Raw genomic sequence first — 23,285 nt, 5'->3', positions numbered from 1 at the left:
AATATAAACTCCTTGCCAGCTCATTACACAAAAGACCATAATCTATCACTGATAGAATGTAATTTGAAAAGATTAAATTGGCTAGATTCTAAACAGATGGAATAGTACAAAGCAGAAAAGATTAATTGGCTACTGGTTGTTTAGAACAGCAAATATAATCAAACTCATTATTGGTGGAATCATTAAATCGGGACATCAATCAAGGATAAGGCAAAACATGATAAACCAGATTATAAATTAACAGGGAAAGTTGCATTTCCAGGGCTATTTCCAGAAACAGAACAGGACATTAAATCCAGCTAAATGAAAATATGTGGGAAACTGATTTTAGAGCAACTCAGGAATAGGTAATTTGGTCTCTGTGGAGCCCTCCTGAGGCAAGTTAAGATATGATGCAACTCGGTGCAAAACATTGAGAGAAACTCAAATGGCTTCAACTGAGGCAGCCAGGGAGCCATCGAATCTAAAAAATTTTAACATAAGATAGCCAGCTGACATCCTTCTGAGAATGCAAAAGAAATCTGCATGAAGAACATTTCCTGCTGAGCTCCCTCAATGACGTACATTCAGCTTTTTATCAACTTAAATAGGATAACTTAAAAAGGATGATCCCCAAAATGTAGCCCTCTGCTATTCAAATACTGAGTGTGGACTTAATTTGAGAAATGTGTGACAGTAATAGAACATCGCGAAAAATTGAAAAGAATATTTCAACACTGGACACACATTTTTTAGAGTCAGCTTCATCCTGAAAATACATTAAAACTAATCTGGGGGACTACTGTAAACTTATATGAATGTTCATGGTAAAGGACCCCATGAACAGAAATATGCCTGGGTACTTCACCGTTTTTGGACAGAGAAGTAACCTGGGATAAGAGAGAAGGTCGTATAATAAGAAGATCTTTCATTATATGCAGGTCTCAGGAGGAAAAGTTCACTTATGCTAAAACAGTATCAGGACTACAGGAATACAAGCTTTAATACTATGTGTCTTAATGAAACCTCAGTGTCTTTAATAAATATTGCAGTGAATCTGCACCCGCAGTGAGTTTGGCTTTTTTAATGTATCTCTGTGGGGAAAGTTGCACCTACTTTTTTCTGTGATCAACACACATGCGCTTCTAGCAGACCCCCGATGTTTTTAAAAAACAAGCAAAAAAAATTATAATTAGATGTAGAGCAAAAAGTATACTGTATGTCTCCTAAGTTGAACTCAAGTTAGGTCATGCTAAATCTTTAACTTAATATGCACTCAAATTGTGACAGGAAGTGCTTTTTCAAGTCTGTGAGCATGTGGAATAAACCTCAAACCAATACTGTTAAGAAAATGTTTAGATCCACCTTTAAATTTTATTAAAGCTAGTGATGTATTTTGTTAAACTTGTTGGTTTGAGTTAATGTGGACAAGTATTACAATTGTAATAATGATACTGACAGACGTAAAATGGACAGTGGGAGTCATTTTTGACTGATACATTTTAGGTCCTATATAATTTCTATGGGAATATAACATTTGGGTCTTTATAGACACAGGGCAGGACACAGTTAGGTATATACAATGTGAATAAAAAATCCATAATTGTAATTAATTCTCTCATGTGTTGTTTGTATATTTGCTGTTTCGCAGCGAGTGGTAAGTGATCTAATTTTTGCTGCCACTTAAGCATCAAATATTTCATTAAGCTACAGGTATCATGCTATTTAGTGGTATTCTGTTGTGCGTTTAATGCGCTGTTTTGTTTGTTCCGTGTGTAAATAGGTAGCATTGTAATTATATCAGCAACAGCTGTTGTTCTGTGAATATATACTTGAGAAAAATCATATGTTCACCCAGTTAGTTTCCTCTGGCAGCTTTCAGAGCATAAAGAGAACCATTAAATGTTCAGAAGCACCATCGGCTACAACTCAGATCATTGTGTTTCACAAATTTACAATTTGTGGTGAACTAATTGGAACAGATAGCAGCAAGAAGACCTAACTAAGCATTTGAAAGTCTTTACCCTTACTTAATAGCATGTCATTCAACCTTCCAACTCCTTGCTGGTGTCTCCTAAATGAAACCTAAGCCAGAGTGAGAAACGTGTGTGTAAGGCATGAGGGTGGGTGTGCCATAATGGGAGCAGAACTGGTCAGTTACTGGACCAAATTACAGGAAAAAATAACTTAGACAAACACAGGCATTGACATAAGCATGTCACCATAAAGCTTCCAAGTTTCCAGTACAGTACATAACTAGTACAGAGCTTTTTATGTAAATGCAACTGAGTAGTTACTGTGAGAACATTCAGCACTATGGAGATATAGTTCACCCCCACAGCTCTGCTAGGAAACAGTGTGAGCAGCTCTGCAGCAGGAGACTGTGTTCCTCTAAGCAGAAAATCTACAGCAAATCCAGTTGCATTAAAAACTGATAGCCAAGTGTTTTGATTATTTTTTGAAGGACTATATTTACTGACAGTCTAATACAAGCACAAACCTTCTTTTAGCTTTAAAAGACTACTGTTGGGATTTTCTAAACATTTATTTTTAACTGTACTGCACATGTACTTGCAGAAGTGCAACTTTCAGAGGCACAGAATGTTGGGAGGAGAGTATTTGAATGAATCACATACAAATTATTTAAGGTTTGCAGCGAGCGATTTATTGGCAACTGTAGCAAATTTAACTCTGAAAATTGTCTTATTTTGTGTATGATGAGACGGTGTGATAATTTCTGCTAGAAGTGTCAACTCATCTGGATTGCCAGAGGGAGATGTTATCAGAACAAGTGTATGATTGGCATCAGCGTATTGCTCAAGCTGTGAGCACACCAAAACTCTAGGCTCTTCAGTGAGTTCTCCACTATTTAGAGCTCAGCCCTGCATGTTTCTGGTCCTCAGTAACGCTGATATGTTTATGAAACAGAGCAGAACTTAACTTCATGTGAAGCATCAGAGGGAGAGGGAGAATCCCAATACAAGATCCACACAGAGCTGTGTGATGTTTTGGGTAACACAGACAGCCATGTTACTTTTTAAAGTAGTGAATGGGTTTGTAGTGTTTTAGGTTTTTAGTCACAGAGATCCATCATGGAGTGGTTTCTTTGTGTATGTTGATTTTTCTTCCTCTTATTTCTGATTATTTTAAAGCTCTCTATCTTGCTACTCGTGGACCAGATCAGAAGTATGCTGGATTTAAGTCAAAATCTAACAATATGTAAAATTAACTTTAATTAAATACCTGCAGCCTTGCATGTCATGCAGATAAAAATACCAGTGTGCACACTTATGCATGTAGCAAAGCAGCAGTAACTTTATTAACACATGTACAGCTCAGGATCTGAGGATGAATGAAGTTTTGTGTTGTGTTTTTTTTTTTTTTTTACAAATCCTACAGGACAGCTGTATACTGACAGTTTTCAGTTTTATGCAGTGAGATAGTTTGTTGAAAGCAGCACTCTTCTGGATTAATCGTGCATTCCAACTGAGCTGTCAGATTTATCCAGAGATCACACACACTTATCCGTACAGAGTCCTCAGCTATTCCTAACAGAAGACTTCGCCTTTATATCAAAACATATCCATTCTCCTTCAGCTGTGTTTCCTTGATCTGAACTGCCATGTTGTTTTTCTGGAGAAAACCTATATTATAATGTATTATTTTGGTAACCAGATTGCCCTCACCCTTGTTATTTATTACTGAAATGAACTGCCTTTGTCTTTGCTTATTAATCTGGGCCCATGTATGTAAAAGGTCTAGGTGAAGAGTTGGATAGTGTAGGTATTTTTTTAATCCACTGCACTTTATCAATGGTGCATTAGCATTTGTGCGTATTAGTGTGATTGCTGAGGTTTCTTTCTAATATTGTAGGGTCTTTTTCCACCTTGAGGCGACTGTTGTTGTGAATTGGTGCTATATAAATAACATTGAATTGAACTGAACTGGATCAGTAAAGATGAATGGATCTGACAAAATCAGGTGTGCTCCAATGAGTCAGCAATGAGAGCACAGAGATAAATGTAGTCAATCCAACTTCTATCTAATGTGCTGCTATGTAGTGCTGATTAGAGCTGTTGTCAGATAAAACTTATTGTTTCCTATTCCCTTTCAATGACTGAACAATTCATTTGTAAAACATTTGTTTTCCTCAGGGAAGGAGATTTTAGAAATGTCGCACTGCAGAAATAAGACTTCAACAACGGCTACAAGTCTGTGATTTATCCCTCTTATGGGTAACTTCTACTACATTTGCTCTCCCAATGGGAGGAGGAAGAGCTGGGTTCAAATCTAGTCTGCTGCAGGAATCTGACTAAACACTGCGCGCTTCACTGATTCAGTAATGTGAAAGCACTGAGAGGGTTTCTGGTCTAGGGAAAAAACACACACACACACACACACACACACACAAATGAATGCCATTTGCAAAGGGAAAAAAAAGCTTAAATTGCTATCAGCACTTGTCCTTGACTCGGTAAGGGTAAATGGAATATTTTGTGGTATTAAATTAAGGAGAACTTCAGAGTCAATGCAGATTGGCAAAATGATAAATCTATGGTGTATTGTCTTTCCATATCTTTCCATTGTGAAGAGAAACACATATTTTTGTGCCTTATAAGTTGCCTAAAACATAAATAAAGTGCTAAATATATAAATCAAGAGGTGTAAAGATCAATCTGTACAAAGCTACACAACATACGTACATAGCAAATCTCTTGTGTACTTCCTATTTTTGCTTTCTCTCACCTCTTCTCAATCTAACATATCAAAGACTAAAATATATTTGCATTGCACTTATTTCCCCTCATCATCACCTAAACCAAACCTGGAGCTGTTTCGTCTACCATCCCCTACTTATATATTGTTTTCTTATATATGATTTTCATGTTTGTTTGTTTTTTTAAACAAAACCTTGCAGCATCATTGCCTGCCCTCCTGCAGCAATGCAGTTACCACTCCAGCCCTCCTTCGTCAAGTAACGGCCATGATTTTAATGATATTTTCCAGCTCTTGCTCCATAATCTCCATTACTTCCATCCATTAAACTCAACCAATCAATTGTTGCTTTCGTTTAAACACTTTATAACAGTGGGGTGCTGCTATATAACAGCAACAACTTTATGAGCTGCCTTATATTAGAGCTGTTTATTGACAACAAAGTTACAATTTGGCCTTTTTAGCCAAAAGTTTTACATAAAAAAGGCTTATCATAGTTCAGCACATACATTTATGGTATATGGAGGACTTCCTACCTGCTCTTTGACAGAGGCAAGGATAGAGGAGGTTGTCTCTGTCTCAGATCTGTCTCCATTGGAGGATGGCATCACAGGGGGAACCATGGCCCCCTTCTCCTGCTCTGCAGGCTGATCCGGCACTGGCATGGCTAAAATTAACACACATATATAGAAAATGATGTGACAAAACAGTACGAAGAATATGTCTCATTTACATGATTGAAAAATCACTTTAATAAGTAAAAAACTGAAATCACAGGCTGATTCAACTTGTATCCCAGTGTCAATCAGTAGTGTTCGTGGCTCTTCATAGACACTTTGGCAATGAGCCCAAGTGTTGTCCTTCAGGGGGAACCCAGAGCTCACTGCAACCATATAACAGACAATAAGTCTGATGATCTTATCCTGGTACCTAATAGCAGTCAGGGCACTGTTGGCTAGCACACAGAAGTCTATTTGACCCTACAAGTGAATGCCTCCCCACACAATCACTGATCCACCGTCAAACCAGCCATGCTTGTTACAGCATCCCCAGATTCGTTTACGTCCATCACATGTGTTCAGTGTGAAACTTCTCTCATCTGTAAAGAGAATGTGCACCAGTGCTCGACCTCCCAGTTCTGGTGTTCACTGGTGAAAGCCAATCAAGCTGCATGGTGTCCATAGTGAGCACCAATCCCAGTAAAGGACATCAGGACCTCTAACCACCTTCATGCAGTGTGTTTCTTGAGATTTTGGTCAGAAAAGTGCACATGAGTAGCTTTCAGGAAGGTAACTTTGCAGGGTTCTGGTAGTGCTTCTGTTCCTCCTCAGACAAAAGAGAAGATACCAGTCCTGCTCTTCCACCCTCTTGAGACTATTCTAGAAGACTCAGCAAACAATCTCCTGATGGCACATGCACATGGGTCATTCCAGAGGAGCTGAACTATTTGTGCAACATCAATGGGCTTCAGGTAACCTCTCACCTGCTACCAGTAATCACAAAAACAGTAAAAGAGCAAAACACGAGAAAAAACAGTCAGGAGAGATAAGGAGTAGGCAACGGTCTGAGGCCACCACCTACAAAACCAATGCAATTTTGAGGGTTGTCTTGTTATCTCTTCAATGCAACTGTTACCACTTTCATCAAAACAAGTGGAATCGATTAGCAATCATCTTTTGTTATATACAGACTTCAACTATCTATAAAATACTGTTGTTTTCTTCTCTTATAAGAAGATTGGAGAATCTAATTCAGTTAAAACATCACTTTGAACGTGCCAGCCAGTCAATCAGTCAGGGCGCCGATGAGCACAATACTGGAGGACAGACTGGATGTTTGTGGTATGAGAGAATAAAAACTAAAAGCAGACTTAATTTACAAAAACAAAACATAAAGCAAATACATCTCAAACAAGTACAAACACAGTGGGATTTGCCACTTCCACTATATTACTTCACAAACACAGGGTCTTGTAGACTGAGTAATGAATGTATTCAACTGGAAAAGACATGCATTGTTCATCAAACAGCACCTTGACAACTAGCTTGACAAAGTTAGCATGAGTGGTGCATGGGTTTTTTTGTTTGTTTGTTTTCAACCAGCATTCATCTTAATCCCAGGAAGTACTAATAGATGCATCAACATCACTTGACGCTTCTAAATTAAGCCATCTATAATATGAAAGCAATATTTTAACAACAACACCTTGCACTATTAACATGCTAATATGTTTTCTGTTCCATGCCCTAATAATTTAGCCTTGTATTTTACCTGAGCAGGAAAACGACAGGTTAAAGACTTCCTGTCATGCATTACTAACACTTTCTGTCACCATTTGTGTGACCACCATTTTCCATGAAAATCAGTGTCACAAAATCCATTTTCATTTTTTTGTGCATGATATGAGAAACTTTTCTTTGGTCTGTTCTGACTGGGCACTAACTGAAAAGAAACAAATTCACTTTCTGCGTAAAGCACACAGTACTGCAGGCCAGGGTATACACAATATTGTGCCCAAACACCAGACACACAAATGTGAAAGAAAATTCAGGGACACCTCAGTTTCAAGCAATACAAGCAATATCAAAAATGAAACACAATGAAATCACCTTATTTCTAATTAACTGTAAGGGTTTTAAATCATCAAACAAACATCTGCACATTTTTCCTGTCTGAGCTGAAAGTACATGGCAAGAGAAAGAAAGAGGAAGTGTCTTAGAAATCAGGAAATTGGTTGGCAAGTTTTAGAGTGTTTTAGAGACCATAGGGACAGGATTTTGTCAATACAGAAGCCCAGACTTCAGTAGGAGACTAAATAATGAACTGCCTGAGTGTGGGATTAAATCATGGAGTCTCTTACTTTACAGTTTCCTGCTAGTCTCAGGCATTTAACATTTGATCTGGGGATTTAAATTCATGCCTCTAATTTTAGTTACAGGGTCTGCATGTACATTTCTGCAGCTTGGATTCTGTCATAGATTTTTAAAATGTGTGATATGTTTTTTAGAAGTATTCATCCAAAAGATAGAATGAGACAGACAAAGAGAATTAGAGTCAAGCGCATCAGTTACCTTACAGAGACAGTACCTCAATGAGGATCTAGACAGTGTGCAAAGCAAACTTCCACTCATTCTATTAGCCAGTCAGCTAGCCATCAGACAGACAGCCGGCTAGACAGGGTGGTGTCTGTAAATAAAAGATGCTAGTGAGATGCCCTGCAGATGGTAATTTTCACTCTCACTGACAAATACCACTTCTGTGTCTGGCATCTCCCCTCCTGAGTGGAGATGAGTCACTGGAGTTTGGCTCCTGAGCAACCAGAACCCCAGCAAAGACCATTTTACACGCGCTGGCTGACTGCCGCAATTTCTCTTGAATGCGCCAGCCAAATGTGCAAGTCAGTGGGAAGAGGAAAGCCTCATCTCACCTTCTTTCTGAACTCATATAGATGTTTTTCTGCTAGTAAACACCTCTAGCAATAAATTGGAGCTCCCAAATAACACAAAAGAATGAATATGTGTCCCATCAATAATTTGACATGTGGCTTCTTAGCCAACAGTTTGTATGTTTGTGGTCAAGTTTTCGTTCCAAAAGCTATCCAGTTGTGTCTGTAGCAATATACTATAGTTTGAAATAGGCACAATACCCCTTTCTCATGGCAGGAAAATCACAGGTGTGACTAATAACATTAATGATGGTTTTATTCCATTTTGCTGTGCCAATAAGCAGTGCCAATGTGCCAACATGTATAATGCCAGAGGCCTGGTAGAGGCATACTGAAAAGAAATGCAGCTGCTATTAGTTACACCTGTTTTTTTTACAAGTAATAATGTCTGCACCCACTGGTTTTGTGCTTTATAATACTTAGTACTAAGCCCGAATAAATGTACAGCAAAGGCTGATTGATTGTTTTTGCAGACAGAAATGAGTGTTGCCTTGCGGCATTAGCTCATCAGATAATCTCTTTGCAGTTTTTGACATAATATTCCCAATATACAAGAAACTAGCATATACAAACAAGCGCAATTAAATTAAATAGGCAAACACGCTTCTGAGTGACTTTGATAAGTCGTTTCTCATACAGCTGAATGACTGAAGTAACAAAAAAAACAACAACAACTCTAAACAGCATACACCACGGCACATAACAAAGACATTGCTGTGAACCTGTTATTGCCAGAGAAAGCCAGTAATCATGTATAGAGGAGGCACAAACTCTTTGTAATTAGTGTCCAGCAGGTGCTGTCTTTAGAAAATTGCAAAGGTGGCTCGCTGTATATTGGCTGCTGCAGAGATAATCCCAGAACACATTTGCCATCAAATGTCACAATACTCCACCATCCTATTCTATTCTTTCCAGGTATTGTCGCCAAGCACAGTCGAGCTGCTACTGAATAGATATGTGTCACACTGCAGGGTGGAGTGTAACAGGAACCTCAGCTTAGAGGAGGCCTTTGTAGCTCTGGGGATGAATTTAATTGTAGCGCATTCTGACTGGTTTGAGCTGTGAGCTGTTTCGCAAAGAACTCAGAAGGAACGATGGTATGACATTTCATTTGGCTCAGCCCGAGATAAGTAATGGCAAGCTCAGAAAAAGCCTTGTATGGTTGAGGACCCAGCATTTAATAATGATCCTTACAAAACAAAGTGTAAACAAGCTAAAGAAAAACTCAAAAAAAGTGCATCACATTTCATCTCGTCTATAATGTACGGAGCCCCGCAAGGAACATGGGCGAAAAAAAAATTAAGACAAACTTTTGCGAGATCCCGAGTTACTTTTGCGAAATCTCGCAAAAGTTTGTCTTAATTTTTTTTTTCTTAATTTCCACTGTTATGTTCATAGACAAAATGTTGGCAAGTGTCTGAAAGTGGTGAATGGGTCCAAAGTGCATGCATCCTTGTTATACCCCTATCTGGTCTCTAAAAGGAGAATTTCATATATCTTCTCTTACTCCTGGGGATTTTTTTCTCTTCCCACTGTTGCCAAGTGTTTGCTCACAGGGGCAATCTAAATATTGGGTTTCTTTCTTTTTACATCAGAAGATAATGTGCCTTCAGGGATATTTGGTGCTATATTTGGTGATTTGGTGCTATATAAATACAACTGAATTGACCTTGGCCTTTACTGTTTGCTCACAATTAAAAAAACAAAACAAAACTCCATGCACAAGCAAAAAACACACCCATGCATATATAAACACAGAGGTGACTCACATTCTATGCTAGAGGATTTTGCAGTTTAGGCACTTCTGAGCGCTGTTCACACCTGCTCTGACCAAACAAAACACACTTTACATGTCCATGCCTACAAAATGACACATAAAGAGACTCACACGTGTACTGTATGAACAAACGTTTCTCTGAGATCCTCCCCTCTATGACTTCACATTAGCTGACTCGCTGATTTCATGATGTGTTGTTACATCCACTCTGCTATGCTCTCACTCTGACCTTATTATGTTTCTTTATCCTATTTTCAACCTTTTTTCTCTTTTACCGTTACATTTAAAATTGTGTTTATCTGACCTGTAAATTGGATCGAGCAGTGTCAGTTGCTCCCTGTACAAAATGAAAATACATTTTTCCTTAACACTAATCGATAATGTTAGGAGACCTACAAACCAATTATTAATGTTTTCAGTGTATCTGAAGCAAAGTAATCACAGTATTTTTTTTCAGCTTTTTGGAAATTGCCTTTCGACTTCAATCTTACCATTAGCACTGTAAAAAAATACAATGAGATCATTTTTGCTAACAATGATGTTTTTCAAATTTCAGAACAATTTTTTTTATTTATTAACTTTTTGTCCTTTTTTAGGTTCTATTTCCTGTTAAATCTCCAATTCAGGTCCCAAATAATGCATTTTGAACAGGAAGCCATTATCCCCCTCCGCATGTTTGAGTGGGTGGCTCCCCTAAGGAGCACAATCAAAAGCGTATCTCCTTCTCACATAAAATTACATTGTTGAAATATTTAAAGGGGCTGAAAAGCAATCTGTGTGTGGTGGCTTTTATTTGGTAGAGCTTGAATCCTTCAGCAGATCCAAGCTAAGACATTTAACATCTATATTTCTCAGGGATGACATTGTATATATGCTAATAAAAAGCATTAGAAGTAATAAACTAATGAAGTTAATGCACCATATGGGACTGTGAGAGCTTCAAAATTATATCAGAATATTCCAACAGAATTGGTAACAATGACATTTCTGACCAAAAGGTTCAAAATTTGTAAGCAGCTTTTGAACTTTTTTTCAATGCTTGCAGGCAAGAGCATTTACAAATGTAAGTAAAGAGTTTTTTCCATCCTTATTTTTCAATGTCCTCCTTGTTGACGACACACTACCTAGGTCAGGGGTCAGCAACCTTTAACACCCAAAGAGCCACTTGGACCCGGGTTCCATGTAAAAGAAAACACTGGGAGCCGCAAATACTTTTTGACATCTAAAATCAAGATAACACTGTATATATTGTTTTCTACCTTTATGCTTTGTGTGAACAACTAAGGTGTGTTGCTTATGAAATCCATGAAGTGCTACAGAGAAAATGACATTTTATTTATGTAATTAACACATTTTTAACTCTTAAAGAAATATAACAAAAGGAAAGACACCCAGCTGAACTAAAATGATCCATATAGCAAACAAAAACTGTTATATCTCCTTTGGGCTTTTGGAGCCTGACTTTTAAAAATAATTGGAAAAAAAGCACTATGTTGCTAAAAAATAGATATTTGCAAAATTCTGCCTAAACATGTATTTTACCTGGTTAATGTGTGTGGCGGGGTGTGGTCTGCAGCGCCGCTGCAGGGGAGGCGGATGCACCAGAGCAGCACCCACAATCACGCCTCGCCCCCTTTACGTCTGTGCTATCTATGCTGTTGTGTTGGCGTGTGTCGGGCTGTGAGCTGCAAACCTACAGCCGGCTGTATGTGTACAGCAAGCGTGTGTGAAAAGTGGTCAATAAAGAGATGCTGAAAAGCATGTTCATGCAAACATCGTCGGGTCTGCCGTGGTATGTTTACAATGGGACTTCTGGTCCCGAACCTCTGCGCACAGCGTCTGCAAATCGGGGCTTTCATCTTTACCCAGGACTGTAAGCTGTCATCTGTGAGGCGTGAGCGGTGTTTGTTTTTAACATAGTTCACGGTGGAGAAGAGCTGCTGACATAATGTGGATCCGAAGATCCATAATTGGCCTACCTGGGGTTGAAAGTCTCGATAAATGCACGGCGTTTCGGCGGGTACACCGGCTTCCGCGAGTGTGACGCTTATTTTGAGCAATGAAAAAATAATAGAATATAATTTTATTTTTATATTTCAATATCACAATAATCTAACAATTTAGAACTACAAGTTAAAAAAGAACTAACATAAATAAAATACACTTCAGCTAAATACTTCTAATTTATTTTCCAAAACCACGCGGAGCCGCACTATAAGGACTAAAGAGCCGCATGCGGCTCCGGAGCCGCAGGTTGCCGACCCCTGACCTAGGTGCATGCGGCAGCAGCATAATAGTCAAGTTATAGTGACATAACAATATACTCAATGAGCATAAGTCACATGTAAGTACAAAAGTATCCTGGGTAGTTTTTTCCTTTTAAATTTTAAGTAAAAGTATAACATAACTACTTTAATTGAACAATACCACTAAAGTAAGTTAACTGTGTAACTTTTCATCATTCTCTACAGTATTATCATTTGACAGCAATCACTACTATCACACTTTCTCAAGTTTTGCCCTCACTAAGTAACCTGACCCTTGGAATTAAACATTTCCATGGTAACAGAATCTCCACCAATCAGTTTATTTCAATTTGTAGGAAGATGGACACATGGCTTTTTAAACCTTTTAAAATCATGGTTATAATCTTATGGCTCATAATCAAAATTCCTATGGAATATGTTTGTGATTGTAACTTCCCTCTTTTACTGTATTATTTTATATTTCAACATGAAAACAAAGTAAAAACTGTAAAACCATATGAACAAAACAACCATGTATGAGAAATGCAGTATATCTGTTTTACTTATGTCTGTTTTTTCCCCTCATTTTATATAACAGCAATGAAACAATGTCAGTGAAGTTTCAAATTTGCAGCTGTGCCAAATGTAATGCACCAACAAATCTTACATATGTTTCAGCCAAAGTAGTAGTCGTCATTGGTCTCATCAGTGAGTGTACCATGTTGCTTGGCAACAACTACAAATGACATCAAATGCACTTTTATAAGAAATACAACCAGAACACAGAATAGGAGGCTCTAGGGAGGAAGAAGTTATGAAGCAAGCCCGATGTTGCCTGTCAAGTAAAAGATTTCCAGTTTCTTCCCCACACTTAGGAATGCAACGTATTAATTTAACACTCAGTATCAGCAGATACATAAAGCTAATGTATCTTTTTTGTGACAGGAACAGATACACTGTGTCCCAGATACACAAAAAATGTGTTTGATTAAGCAAAATATTTTATAAAAATACATTTATTTATTCCCTGTTTGTGTTCTACTATTATATTTAATGTTCCTCTTATATTTAATCTTGCATTTTGTGTGTGTTGCATTTTACTGCTGTAGATGGTGACAGTTGACCTCATTTTAACTGCTTTATGTGCTATTAGGCAGTACAGCAAGGCCATATATTCCATCGCATAACAAGCAATTAAAGCTGTCAGACAAATACAGTTAGGTAAAAAGAAGAAAATGTGCCTCTGTATAAGAGCAGTCCGGACATAAGGTTGCAAAATGGAAAACCACAATTAGCCTACCTACACTTTATGGTTAAGTACAGTACTTGAGAAACATAAAACTACTAAAGCTAACTCACTTTAATGCTACCTACAGTAGCACACCTTCACCACTTGCTCAAAGTACTTTCTTCTAACATTCCTAGTGTTTGCACTGTCACACCTGCACACAATCACTAATTAACAACCTGGATATAACCTGAAGACCAGCATAATTATGCTAGCACATATTTCTGCTTCACATAACCGTATTGATAATATCACTAACAAATAACAACTGGAACTTACTTCCACGAGACATCGCAGTAAGACCTGTCATCAACACAACAGCTTCACTATTTAATTTTTGGAAAAATAGCGAAAGCCATTATAGCACAAGAAGCTAGCTATATCTGCTAGCCCTTCCAGGTCGAAACACTTAACAACAAATCATAGGCTACATTCATTTGAGCCCCACGGTGCTCAAATGCAAAACTGACACTACCTCGATCAATAGAACCTGCTGCAGTTTCAGCTAAAGTCAGTAAGTTATTTTTAAGCTTTAAGTTCTTTGGAGCATCTGACTTATGCTAATTACCTACTCAAAACAGCTTGTAAAGCAGATGTATTTAATCAGTAACAATCATGGCTTTTAATGAAGGCTATATAGTAACAGACATGCACTCTATAAATATACCCAATTTAAAAAAAAAACACACAAAAAACAAAAGAAGTCCATGGAAAAAATGACAAGTGCAATATCACTGAGAGATACTTGATAGATCGACACATAGACACTATGTATAGATAAACAGTGTCTACCATACAATCAGAACAAGATGATTTTACAATCTATATAATGTAATCAATATAGTCTCTATTATAATGAGTCTTTTGCGTAAGTTCAGTAAGCAAGATCTGTATTTACCCATCTGCCTGCTTTCCTAGGTGTTCAGGCTATTCAGTCTATTCTTTACATCACCTCCACTTTCCCCTGCTTTCAAACTGACATCATTACTCCAGTCCAGTCATTTTCTTGCACACCTTCTGTGATCCAATCCAACTTATCTGTTAATCTGTCATTCAGGCATTCATGCAACCCGCCTCCTCCCCATCTTTGGCTCACCATGGACTCTCAGAGCCCCATCCAAGCATCCAACTTCATATTCACCCCCACCGGCGTCTACACACTGGGGGGTCCTGTCCTGATTCCTATCATTTCTGGGTTTTCTTTCTGCTGCGATGTTTCATCTGGGTCTAATCACCACATAGTTTTTATTCAAATTCTGCATCTCAATAAATCATTTTCAAAATGCCATCTCATTTTTGAACTTCCATTCAAAAAGTGGTAACTCCTCTCATGGAATACTAAGTAAAAAGTCTTAATGTTTTTTTGTTTTGTTTTTTTAGGTATAATGATGTAGTAATGCTAGTGGTAAATGATTTCCTAATTAGATATTTGCTATTAGTCATTGAGGAGAGGTATGTATATATATATTAGTAGGTTAAAAATTGAATGCACCATTTAGGCAATTTTATTAATGTACACTAATTATACATTAGCTATTTGCATTCATTATTTTTTCAAGTGTCACTTCACCTACTCTGCCTCACCATGCATCCATCCATCCATTTTCTACCGCTTATCCGGGGCCGGGTTGCAGGGGCAGCAGCCCTAGCAGAGAAGCCCAGACCTCCATCTCCCCAGCCACCTCCTCCAGCTTATCCAGGGGAACACCAAGGTCCTCACTCTAACTTTAAATATGGCATTTATTGACAATCCTCCATTAGCCCGGTCGTCATAGTGTGGGCAAAACACTGCTGACGGTTTGCTAGAGTCTATTTGAGGCTGAGAAGCTAATAACTCATCAGGGATCCAGGTTTAATAAACTGCTACTTTATTGTGTTATCTATGATATAATAGTAACTTAAAAGGCAAGTTAAAGTAGAAAATTAGGTTACTCTAAAACAGTCCATATTCTGCAAACCTAAAGTAAGCTACAACACAAATGTGAATTTAATTATTTTAAAAAGTTCAGTCTTTTCTAAAGTATGCTTCATAAAATTTCCAATTTTAAATTGAGTGCAATAATTGCATCATGAAATTAGCACAAAAAATCATCCTACAGTATCCCTTGGAACAGTTTTTTTCTTGCAAAGACAAAGACATTACTCAGATACCGTGAACACTGCACACCCTCTCTCTCGCCACGATCTGCCTGTGATCACCTCTGTTCGTTACACGTTTAATCTTGGGTGTAACCATCTGATCCATCGATAATTCATGCATGTTCCTGAGATACACAGATATAAGGGATTCACTAGAGTCAGGCTCACTTCAGTTGTTGTTTTTTGTATTGAATTATTCATGTCTGTAAAAAAAATAAAAAGCAATGCTCAAGATGCTAGAAAATGAGATTTTATTCTTAAGAATAAGTGAGAGTCTGTCTTTTCACGTAAAAGGTAACTTGCCTTGCGGCTGCATTAAACCGTTGAGCAAGGAGGACCTGCCAGCTTTCTGTCTTTTGTCACAGATTACTCCCGAGAGGCTGTCGTCAAAATCAGATCTTTACCGCTGATGGTTCAGATAGCTGACTTTTATTCTGCTCTCAAGCACAAACCTGCTGTGCCGGATTTGAGATGTGCCATTTGAACCAGTCATTGTGAAACAGTGTCTAAAAAGCAACAAATACATCATAAGTGTAATTTTTTTAAATAAAGAAAAACAGTATTATTTTCCATCACACCATACTCCTGATAGGTGATTCTAAGCCATTCTTTGGTTGCCTGTCACAGGCATTTATCTACTGTATTTGGGTATGCACGTATTAATGTGAACAAAGAGCAGCTGTCAGAAGTAAGTGAATAATAACAATCCTCTTTTGAACTAATTCTTATTCAAAATGCTTTCTTGAGCCCACCCCCTGGAGGTAATAGCTTTAATAAGGAAAATAAACGTTAAAAGAAATCCTGTTGTGTACTGGATACCATCAGTATTCCGTCAGTATTTCCTTTGACATGCTTAAATTAGCCTGAGAGGAGCTAATACGCTGTGTCACATTTCAAAGACAAATGTTTCTAAAGTGGCTCAGTGTAACACGGCCATTCATGCATATTAGGCACAAAGCCATTCTCTGAATATTATTGTTCCTCTGGGGAGTCTCTTGACCCTGCAAGCAATCAAGGATTCAAAGAAAGAAACATTTAACTCAACGCACGCACACACAGCCACACAAACACAAACAGGCTCATATGGGCACACAGCTGTTAATGACGTATTCCACTGGGTCTGTGTTTCATTGCTGTGAACCATGCACGTTTTATTAAAACTGACTTCTGCCAATCTGTTCATTCTTCTCAGAATTTTTAATACATCTATACGACTATGGGACCTGTAGTGTGCTCCGAAACTGTTACTCACAGTCCGAATGTCTAATATGTAAGTTAGACTTGACAGAAATGTCTGACTTTGGGTGGTTTGAATATGTTGTAACTCATTAGCTGTGTGCACCTTGCCAGCATCCTCAACAGCTCAAATAATAATCATCTCTAACATATGGCTAATAATGCTAATGTCATCAGAATGAGCCAAAGCTTGGAAAATGGAGAAATAATAATTATAATTTCCATACCCAATTTCCCCAGCCAATCACTCTTGACTTCCAAAGGCTGCTTTGCCTTTCAAAAATCATTCTCATAGTCTAGCACATATAAATGTCTTGGATGATTGATAGCTCTAATTTACCTCCATGTATCGTCTAATATGAAACTCTGAATAATGCATAATTCAGTTAGCAGCGCTCAGAGACGGAGGGAGTGCATGTGACGTTGCAGGCATCAGAGGAATGCACATGCACAAGCTCACACACATATATGCACAGCTCATCACAACTGAGCGTGAACAGTTTTACAGGTTTAAATATGCAGACGCTCGTGGTTAAAAATAGGTACAGTATTCTCTTGTAAAGAATATTCTGAACTGAAAACATGCACTTCAAAACAAGACTAACAAATATAAATAGATGGTGTTATACATACTTACTAAGGTTAACATGAAAAATAAAATATAGAGAAAGAGAGTCTTTCCCGGCTATCACGGGGAAAGGGGCGGGGTACACCGTGGAAATGGTGCCAGTATAACATAGGCTTGTGACCAAAATACAACATTTTGCTCTATAAAGGCCTGATATCTCTTACGAGGACATTATACTGCTGCTTTTCTATCAAAATTTAAAACAAATGTCCTCATATGTGGATATCCAGCCCTTGTAGAGCAAAATCAGGTAAAAACATAATTCTTTGTTTTTACATTCATCACGTCTCAATCAGCCCAAATAGCAAAGAGTAATTAAAAATGCATGCCATGAAATAGTTTGGATCTAAGGAGGTTAAAGGGAATCCTGGTGGCACAAAGACAATTATAAAAAACTGACTAATGACTGAAACACTGAGCTATCAACAACGGGTGATTATGGTTCAGCAGATCCTGGTAATTGAAACACTCACATACAGACTGAAAGTGTCCCAGTCTACAGGAAATGGTTGTTATACAAAGTGAAGTAAGGACATGAGTAACTTAAAAAACATTTACTCTGACATTACTGGCTTGGGACAGTTCAAATGTTCATGTACTTGTTTTTCTACGTATAAACAAACAAAAAAAAGTAATATAGAAGCTCTTCCTTGAAAAATTGTCTAGCTGGGAGTATATGTTGCTTTAAAATCTGTATATATTGTTCAACATGAATGGTGCCTTTCAGACGTGCAGGCTGCCAATTCCATAGGCACTTACACACCCCCACACCATCAGAAATGCAGGCTTTTGAACAGAGGGCAGATAACGAGCCAATTTTGATTGGCCTGACCACAGAACAGTTTTCCACTTTGCCTCAGTCCATTTTAAATGGGCTTTGGCCCAGCAGCGTTTCTGGATCATAGTCGCATATGGCTCGGTCTTTGCATGACAGCCCTTTAGCCTGCATTTGTGGAAGGCATGGCGAACTGTGTTCACAGACAATGATTTCTGGGAGTGTTCCTGAGCCTGTGCAATGATTTTCTTGACACAGTTATGCTTGTTTTTAATGTGGTGCGACCTGAGGGCCCAAAGACCACAGGCTTTGATATCTGCTTGCATACAGAATTTTTTGATGTGACATAATGTATAGTAGATGATGCGATGTTTAAATCCTTCATTCAAGTTAAGAATAAATATTAAGAACTCCATTAAACGTGTTGAATGAAATAAAAGTCTTATCCTGAAGATGGTTTGTCAAAATTATATTCCTCCCAGAGGAGTGGATAAGCGCGGATAACCCTCCAGGAGGCAATACCAAACCACAGAGTGGGACTGCGGTGGGTGTGGCTTATGGCTCCAGAGCCTCAGTGATTCAGGAAGCTGGTCACAGACAACTGTGATCTGATGCCTGAGGTCTGTTTTGCTTTCAAAAGCCCCAATGCAAGCAGTCAACAGAGACAGAGCCATTGATTATTTCAATCAATACGTAGAGCTATTGCAACTTTAGCACTTCTGTGACACAGACTAATGTATAACTCTACTGTAAGCACACCTATAACTTTGAAAACCTCTATGGAGGTAGCACAGCATGTATATTTAATGAATTTTTCTGTAAGGCGCAAGATATAAAAATGTATTTTACTTTTTTTTTTGGTTGTTGTAGCCTGGAGCGCTAAACATGCACACACATATATATGCACACTGTTCAGTCAAGCAGCTGGGAAGCAGCGAGATGGTTGACCTAGATTGGGTGCTGGGTTTGAAGACATGCGGGAGAAACCATCTGCATACAAAGTCAGAAATCTCTAGGCCAACAACCAGGGAAACCAAGAAAGAGGGTTAGAAATAATTACAACTTTTTCCTACTACAGAATACGGTAAAACTTCCTCCCTGTAACATGATTTTTTCCATATTTATAGCAGAGACAGGAAAGAGAATGCTTAATAGCCAAGAAGAACACACGCCCTTTGAGGAGAAAATCTTATTTCGAAGTTTGTTTATTGCATAAAATCTTGGAATGTCTACTTTATACACATTATGACTGTTTTATTGTGAAGCATGCCTTTCCCACTAATTTCAGTCAGATATAAATCTGTCTCAAGCTTCATCAAATTTAAAAAGGAATAAAATAATTTTACTTTCAATTGTTTTGGCATTCTCATTAGATTGCTGGTAGCGCCCTTGACTTGAAAATCATTTGTATCCAAATCCCGATGATTGGATTACACAGTACACCAGTAAAAAGTCAGGTCAATGCGACACACAGGTAATGAAATAAAAGGTGAATTTGGTCATTAAAAACAGAATCAGCATAGTAAAGAATTAAGGCTTATAAGCAGGTTTTATCACCTTGTCTAGCAAGCTTATACATACTTTGTATCATTAACACATCTGAAACAAAGATGTCACCTCACGGAACAGGATCTGTCAGCAGAAAGCAGCAAGTAACAGATTCTACTGTCACCTCTGACAACCAGGATGTGAGACACAAAGGAAGCTACAGTAACTCAACCCTCTTAGCAACAAAGATGGAGACTATGCAGTGTGGAGAAAAAAATTCAATATGTGAGCAAGTGAAGGGAAAAAAGAGCTCAAGAATAGAAGAAGTGAAGTAAAAACTGGTTTTAGACAAAAAGAAAGAGAATGAGAGGGAAGATCCAACACAAAGGAACAAAAAGGATACAAAGTGAAAGAACCCAGACATATTCTTTCCTGGGCTTCACTTCTGTCTTTGGTCTCACACCTCCCTCTGATTTTCTTCACACCTGTCAGAACAGTGTGATACCTGTTAATCACCAACCTGCATCGTGCTAACCGCACACAGCCGCAAAGGATGCAACGAAAAAGACTAATCTGATGTAGAAAGTGGAAACTCTCAAGAGCAGTGAGCCAAAAGCTGTGACGACATGGATAAGTAACCATTTTGTGTGAATTCAAGTTTAAATATGCCACACATAGCTAGAGTACCCAGTTTTTCAATGATTTGGACTTTTTACACTTCAGTGACTGAAATATGTGTAAGACATGGTTCATTGATGGTGCACAGTGTTCGTGGATTAGCTCTAAGTTCGATATTTTAACATCACACAAGTCACTCAGCCAGTGAACCACTCTGTTTCTTTTAATAAGTCACTTTCTTAAATATGTCTAATCTTGAGCAGAAACCATATTCACTTTTGCAAAGACATAGTACAGACTTCTCCCACAAAAGCCTATATATTTCATTTCTGTCACCACTGTAAAGTAAGTACGCATAATAGTAGCCTAGATTCCAAGCCCACCCATTCATATATATACAGTGAAGGAGTCAGAGCATTTGTAATGACATATTGCGTGAGCAAGAACCCAATCCTTCCATGAAGTATGCAAATGCATGCATGTAATGATGTATGATATCCTAAACCCATTTATAACAAGAAAAATATACTGTAGTCTGCCTTTTAAGAAAAACAGAGATGAAGTCTGATATCTAACAGATGCCTGGGGGAAGGCTACTCGTGGTTCCCGCTGTTTCTCTACAGCCAAAGACAGCTCCCTGTAAATCTCAGAGGCATTGTCCTTCATAAACAATCCTGTATGGACACACAAAGCAATATGCATTTTAAAGTGTTTTTGAATCTCTATACATTTTCCAGTGAATAGAATCTGCCTTAACTGGCTTTAAAAGTTTGACTTTGCTTTCTGCTTTCTGCTTGACTTTTGTTTGAAGTCTGTTTGACTTTGTGGAAATTGTAGCAGAGCAGCATAATGTATGGTTTTCTTCCAGCCCCTGGGGTGGTATATATTAATACCTATATAATTCATATTGCTATCAAAGTTAGTATTTTTCCCTGCCTCGCCATGGGAAAAATATAACATAACATATTGTTATAAAACACACTGCTGCTCCTCTCTTCGATGTTAAGGATGTTAACAAGCTATAGAAACCACAGCCAGAACAATCCTGGTGGACCTCTCTGTAATAGCCTAATTACACAAAGTTTTTGCTAAAAAATTATTTCATTTTTCTATTTTGTGAAACTATACTTTTGAGCTTTTATTGGTTTTACAGAAACACAACACACACACACAGTTTAAAGTATTGCAGCAGTGTTTTTCAGTCTTCTTTTTATTGATTGGGTCCAGTTTCAGCCACCTGCCTTGATGGGTAACTGAAGCATCACTTGCCCAAAAGCACAGCTGAATGCCATTTGCTCAGGCAGAGGCCACCTTAAAACCTTCATTAATGTAATTGAAAGAAGAGTCTAGTTTTACCGCTGTGGGAACTTGTTCTAAAGACCAACTTGGTAATTTTGCTATTTGGAAAACTGACAGATGTTAATAATGAGCCTGTAGAGGAAATCAGGCTGGTGATAGCCAATGAAAATAGAAATTAAAAACCGCTATTACCAGCTATTTGCGCTGAAAGCAAATCTTGGAGCTGTCCGTGGTGCTTAAAAAAAGGCTGCTCCCCCATTTTTTCTCTCCTTTTGCTCACAAAGTAGAGATATGTGACTATAAGTCAGTTTTTGCACTGCACATATTGTTGCACACATGAACACTATACACAGCTCAAGGTCATTCATTAACTATTTACTAAGTGAAAGGCATCCATCTTTCTCTTCCAAATAGAGCCAAAGACCAAACACAAAATGTAAAATGTCCTTCTATATAAAGCTACTGTAAAGTCAAATACAGTCTGTGTGTTTGCATGTGTGTGTGTGCATATTATCCACTGGAAATCGTGTAATTTAGGAGGAAATAGCAGCATTGCTCATGGAAGTCATTGTTCACCGAAATCCGAGCCACTGCCTTTCATGATAACTAACCTGTTAATGCTAAAGACAGGCAGAGCAGAAGTGTGACTGACCTGAAAGTCATTCTTCTAAAAGCCACACAGACGCAGCAGTTTGAAACACTTAGGGACACTTAGAGGAAGACAGAGGAGAAAATGTGAGGAAAAGGAAAAAAGGGAAGAAGGCGTTTCTCAGACAGAGAGCAATGGCGGTATGGTGGGTTCAGATGATAACCTTGACCACAGCTGTCATCACATGCTGTCTTGTGTGTGAAGATATGATTGGCATTCAAAGGGGCCAACATTTACCTGGCTGTTATCTCTGAGACAGCAGACCTGAGTCAGCCTGTGATCTAATGAAACAGTCCATTCCTCTGTGACAAGACCAAAGGGGAAAATGAGATATAGCAGCTGCGAAAGAAAAATGGGTGGCCATTTCATATCTGACTGTTTTCTTTGGTAGTTTTGTTTTACATACTGTCGCAAATGTGAGAATGTTCAGAAACAAGCAGGAACTGTGACACACAAACAAAGGGATTCAATAAACCCATCCCTTTTGCCTGACTCCTTTTGAGATAGCTGTTGGTGGTGGTTGGGGTTTTTTGTGGTTGTTCTTCTTATTTGCATTACAGTCTTCCACTTCCAATTTACAGTGTGACGTCAGCCTCCCCCCCGCCCCGATCCACCACCAAAAAAATAGGGCAGCTACTTGGAGAGTGGGAGATCGAAGCTCACAGGTCAGTATTCTAAATTCGCTGGATAGACGGAGAAAAATATAAAAAGATGCAAGACATGAAAAGAACAAAAAACAAAGAAAGGACAGAGTGAGAAACACAGATGAGCAGTCTTATGATCTTGTGAGGTTCTGTTGCTCATAGACTCAAACACACACACACACACACACACACACACACACACACACAAAATGCACATTTAAATTGGTTACATAACTAGCTGTTTGACAAACAAAAATAGAGACATAGAGTATAAACTACCTCACTGGTTTTAAATCAGCTACCAGTTAAAAAAGTATGGGTTGGAAGCTGAAAAGCTATTTTTACTTGCTTTTGAAGC

General features: G+C 38.2%; 1 protein-coding gene across 2 annotated transcripts in view; it reads right to left on the bottom strand.

The window, feature by feature from the left end:
• ctnnd2a (catenin (cadherin-associated protein), delta 2a) overlaps window positions 1-23,285 on the bottom strand; it is a 247,700-nt gene that overhangs the window by 204,242 nt on the left and 20,173 nt on the right. For both annotated transcript variants that reach the window (XM_084939063.1, XM_084939064.1), the window contains exon 2: window positions 5,232-5,362. In XM_084939063.1, the coding sequence (XP_084795189.1) occupies window positions 5,232-5,360 (129 nt within the window). In that variant the 5' untranslated portion in view covers window positions 5,361-5,362. The remainder of the gene's footprint in view (window positions 1-5,231; window positions 5,363-23,285) is intronic.

This window comes from Perissodus microlepis, chromosome 9 (genome assembly GCF_051167445.1).
Source record: "Perissodus microlepis isolate ML-2025 ecotype Zambia chromosome 9, ASM5116744v1, whole genome shotgun sequence".
NCBI lineage: Eukaryota > Metazoa > Chordata > Actinopteri > Cichliformes > Cichlidae > Perissodus > Perissodus microlepis.
Note: the sequence above shows the minus strand (reverse complement) of the source record. Positions and strands in the feature narration are given on the sequence as shown.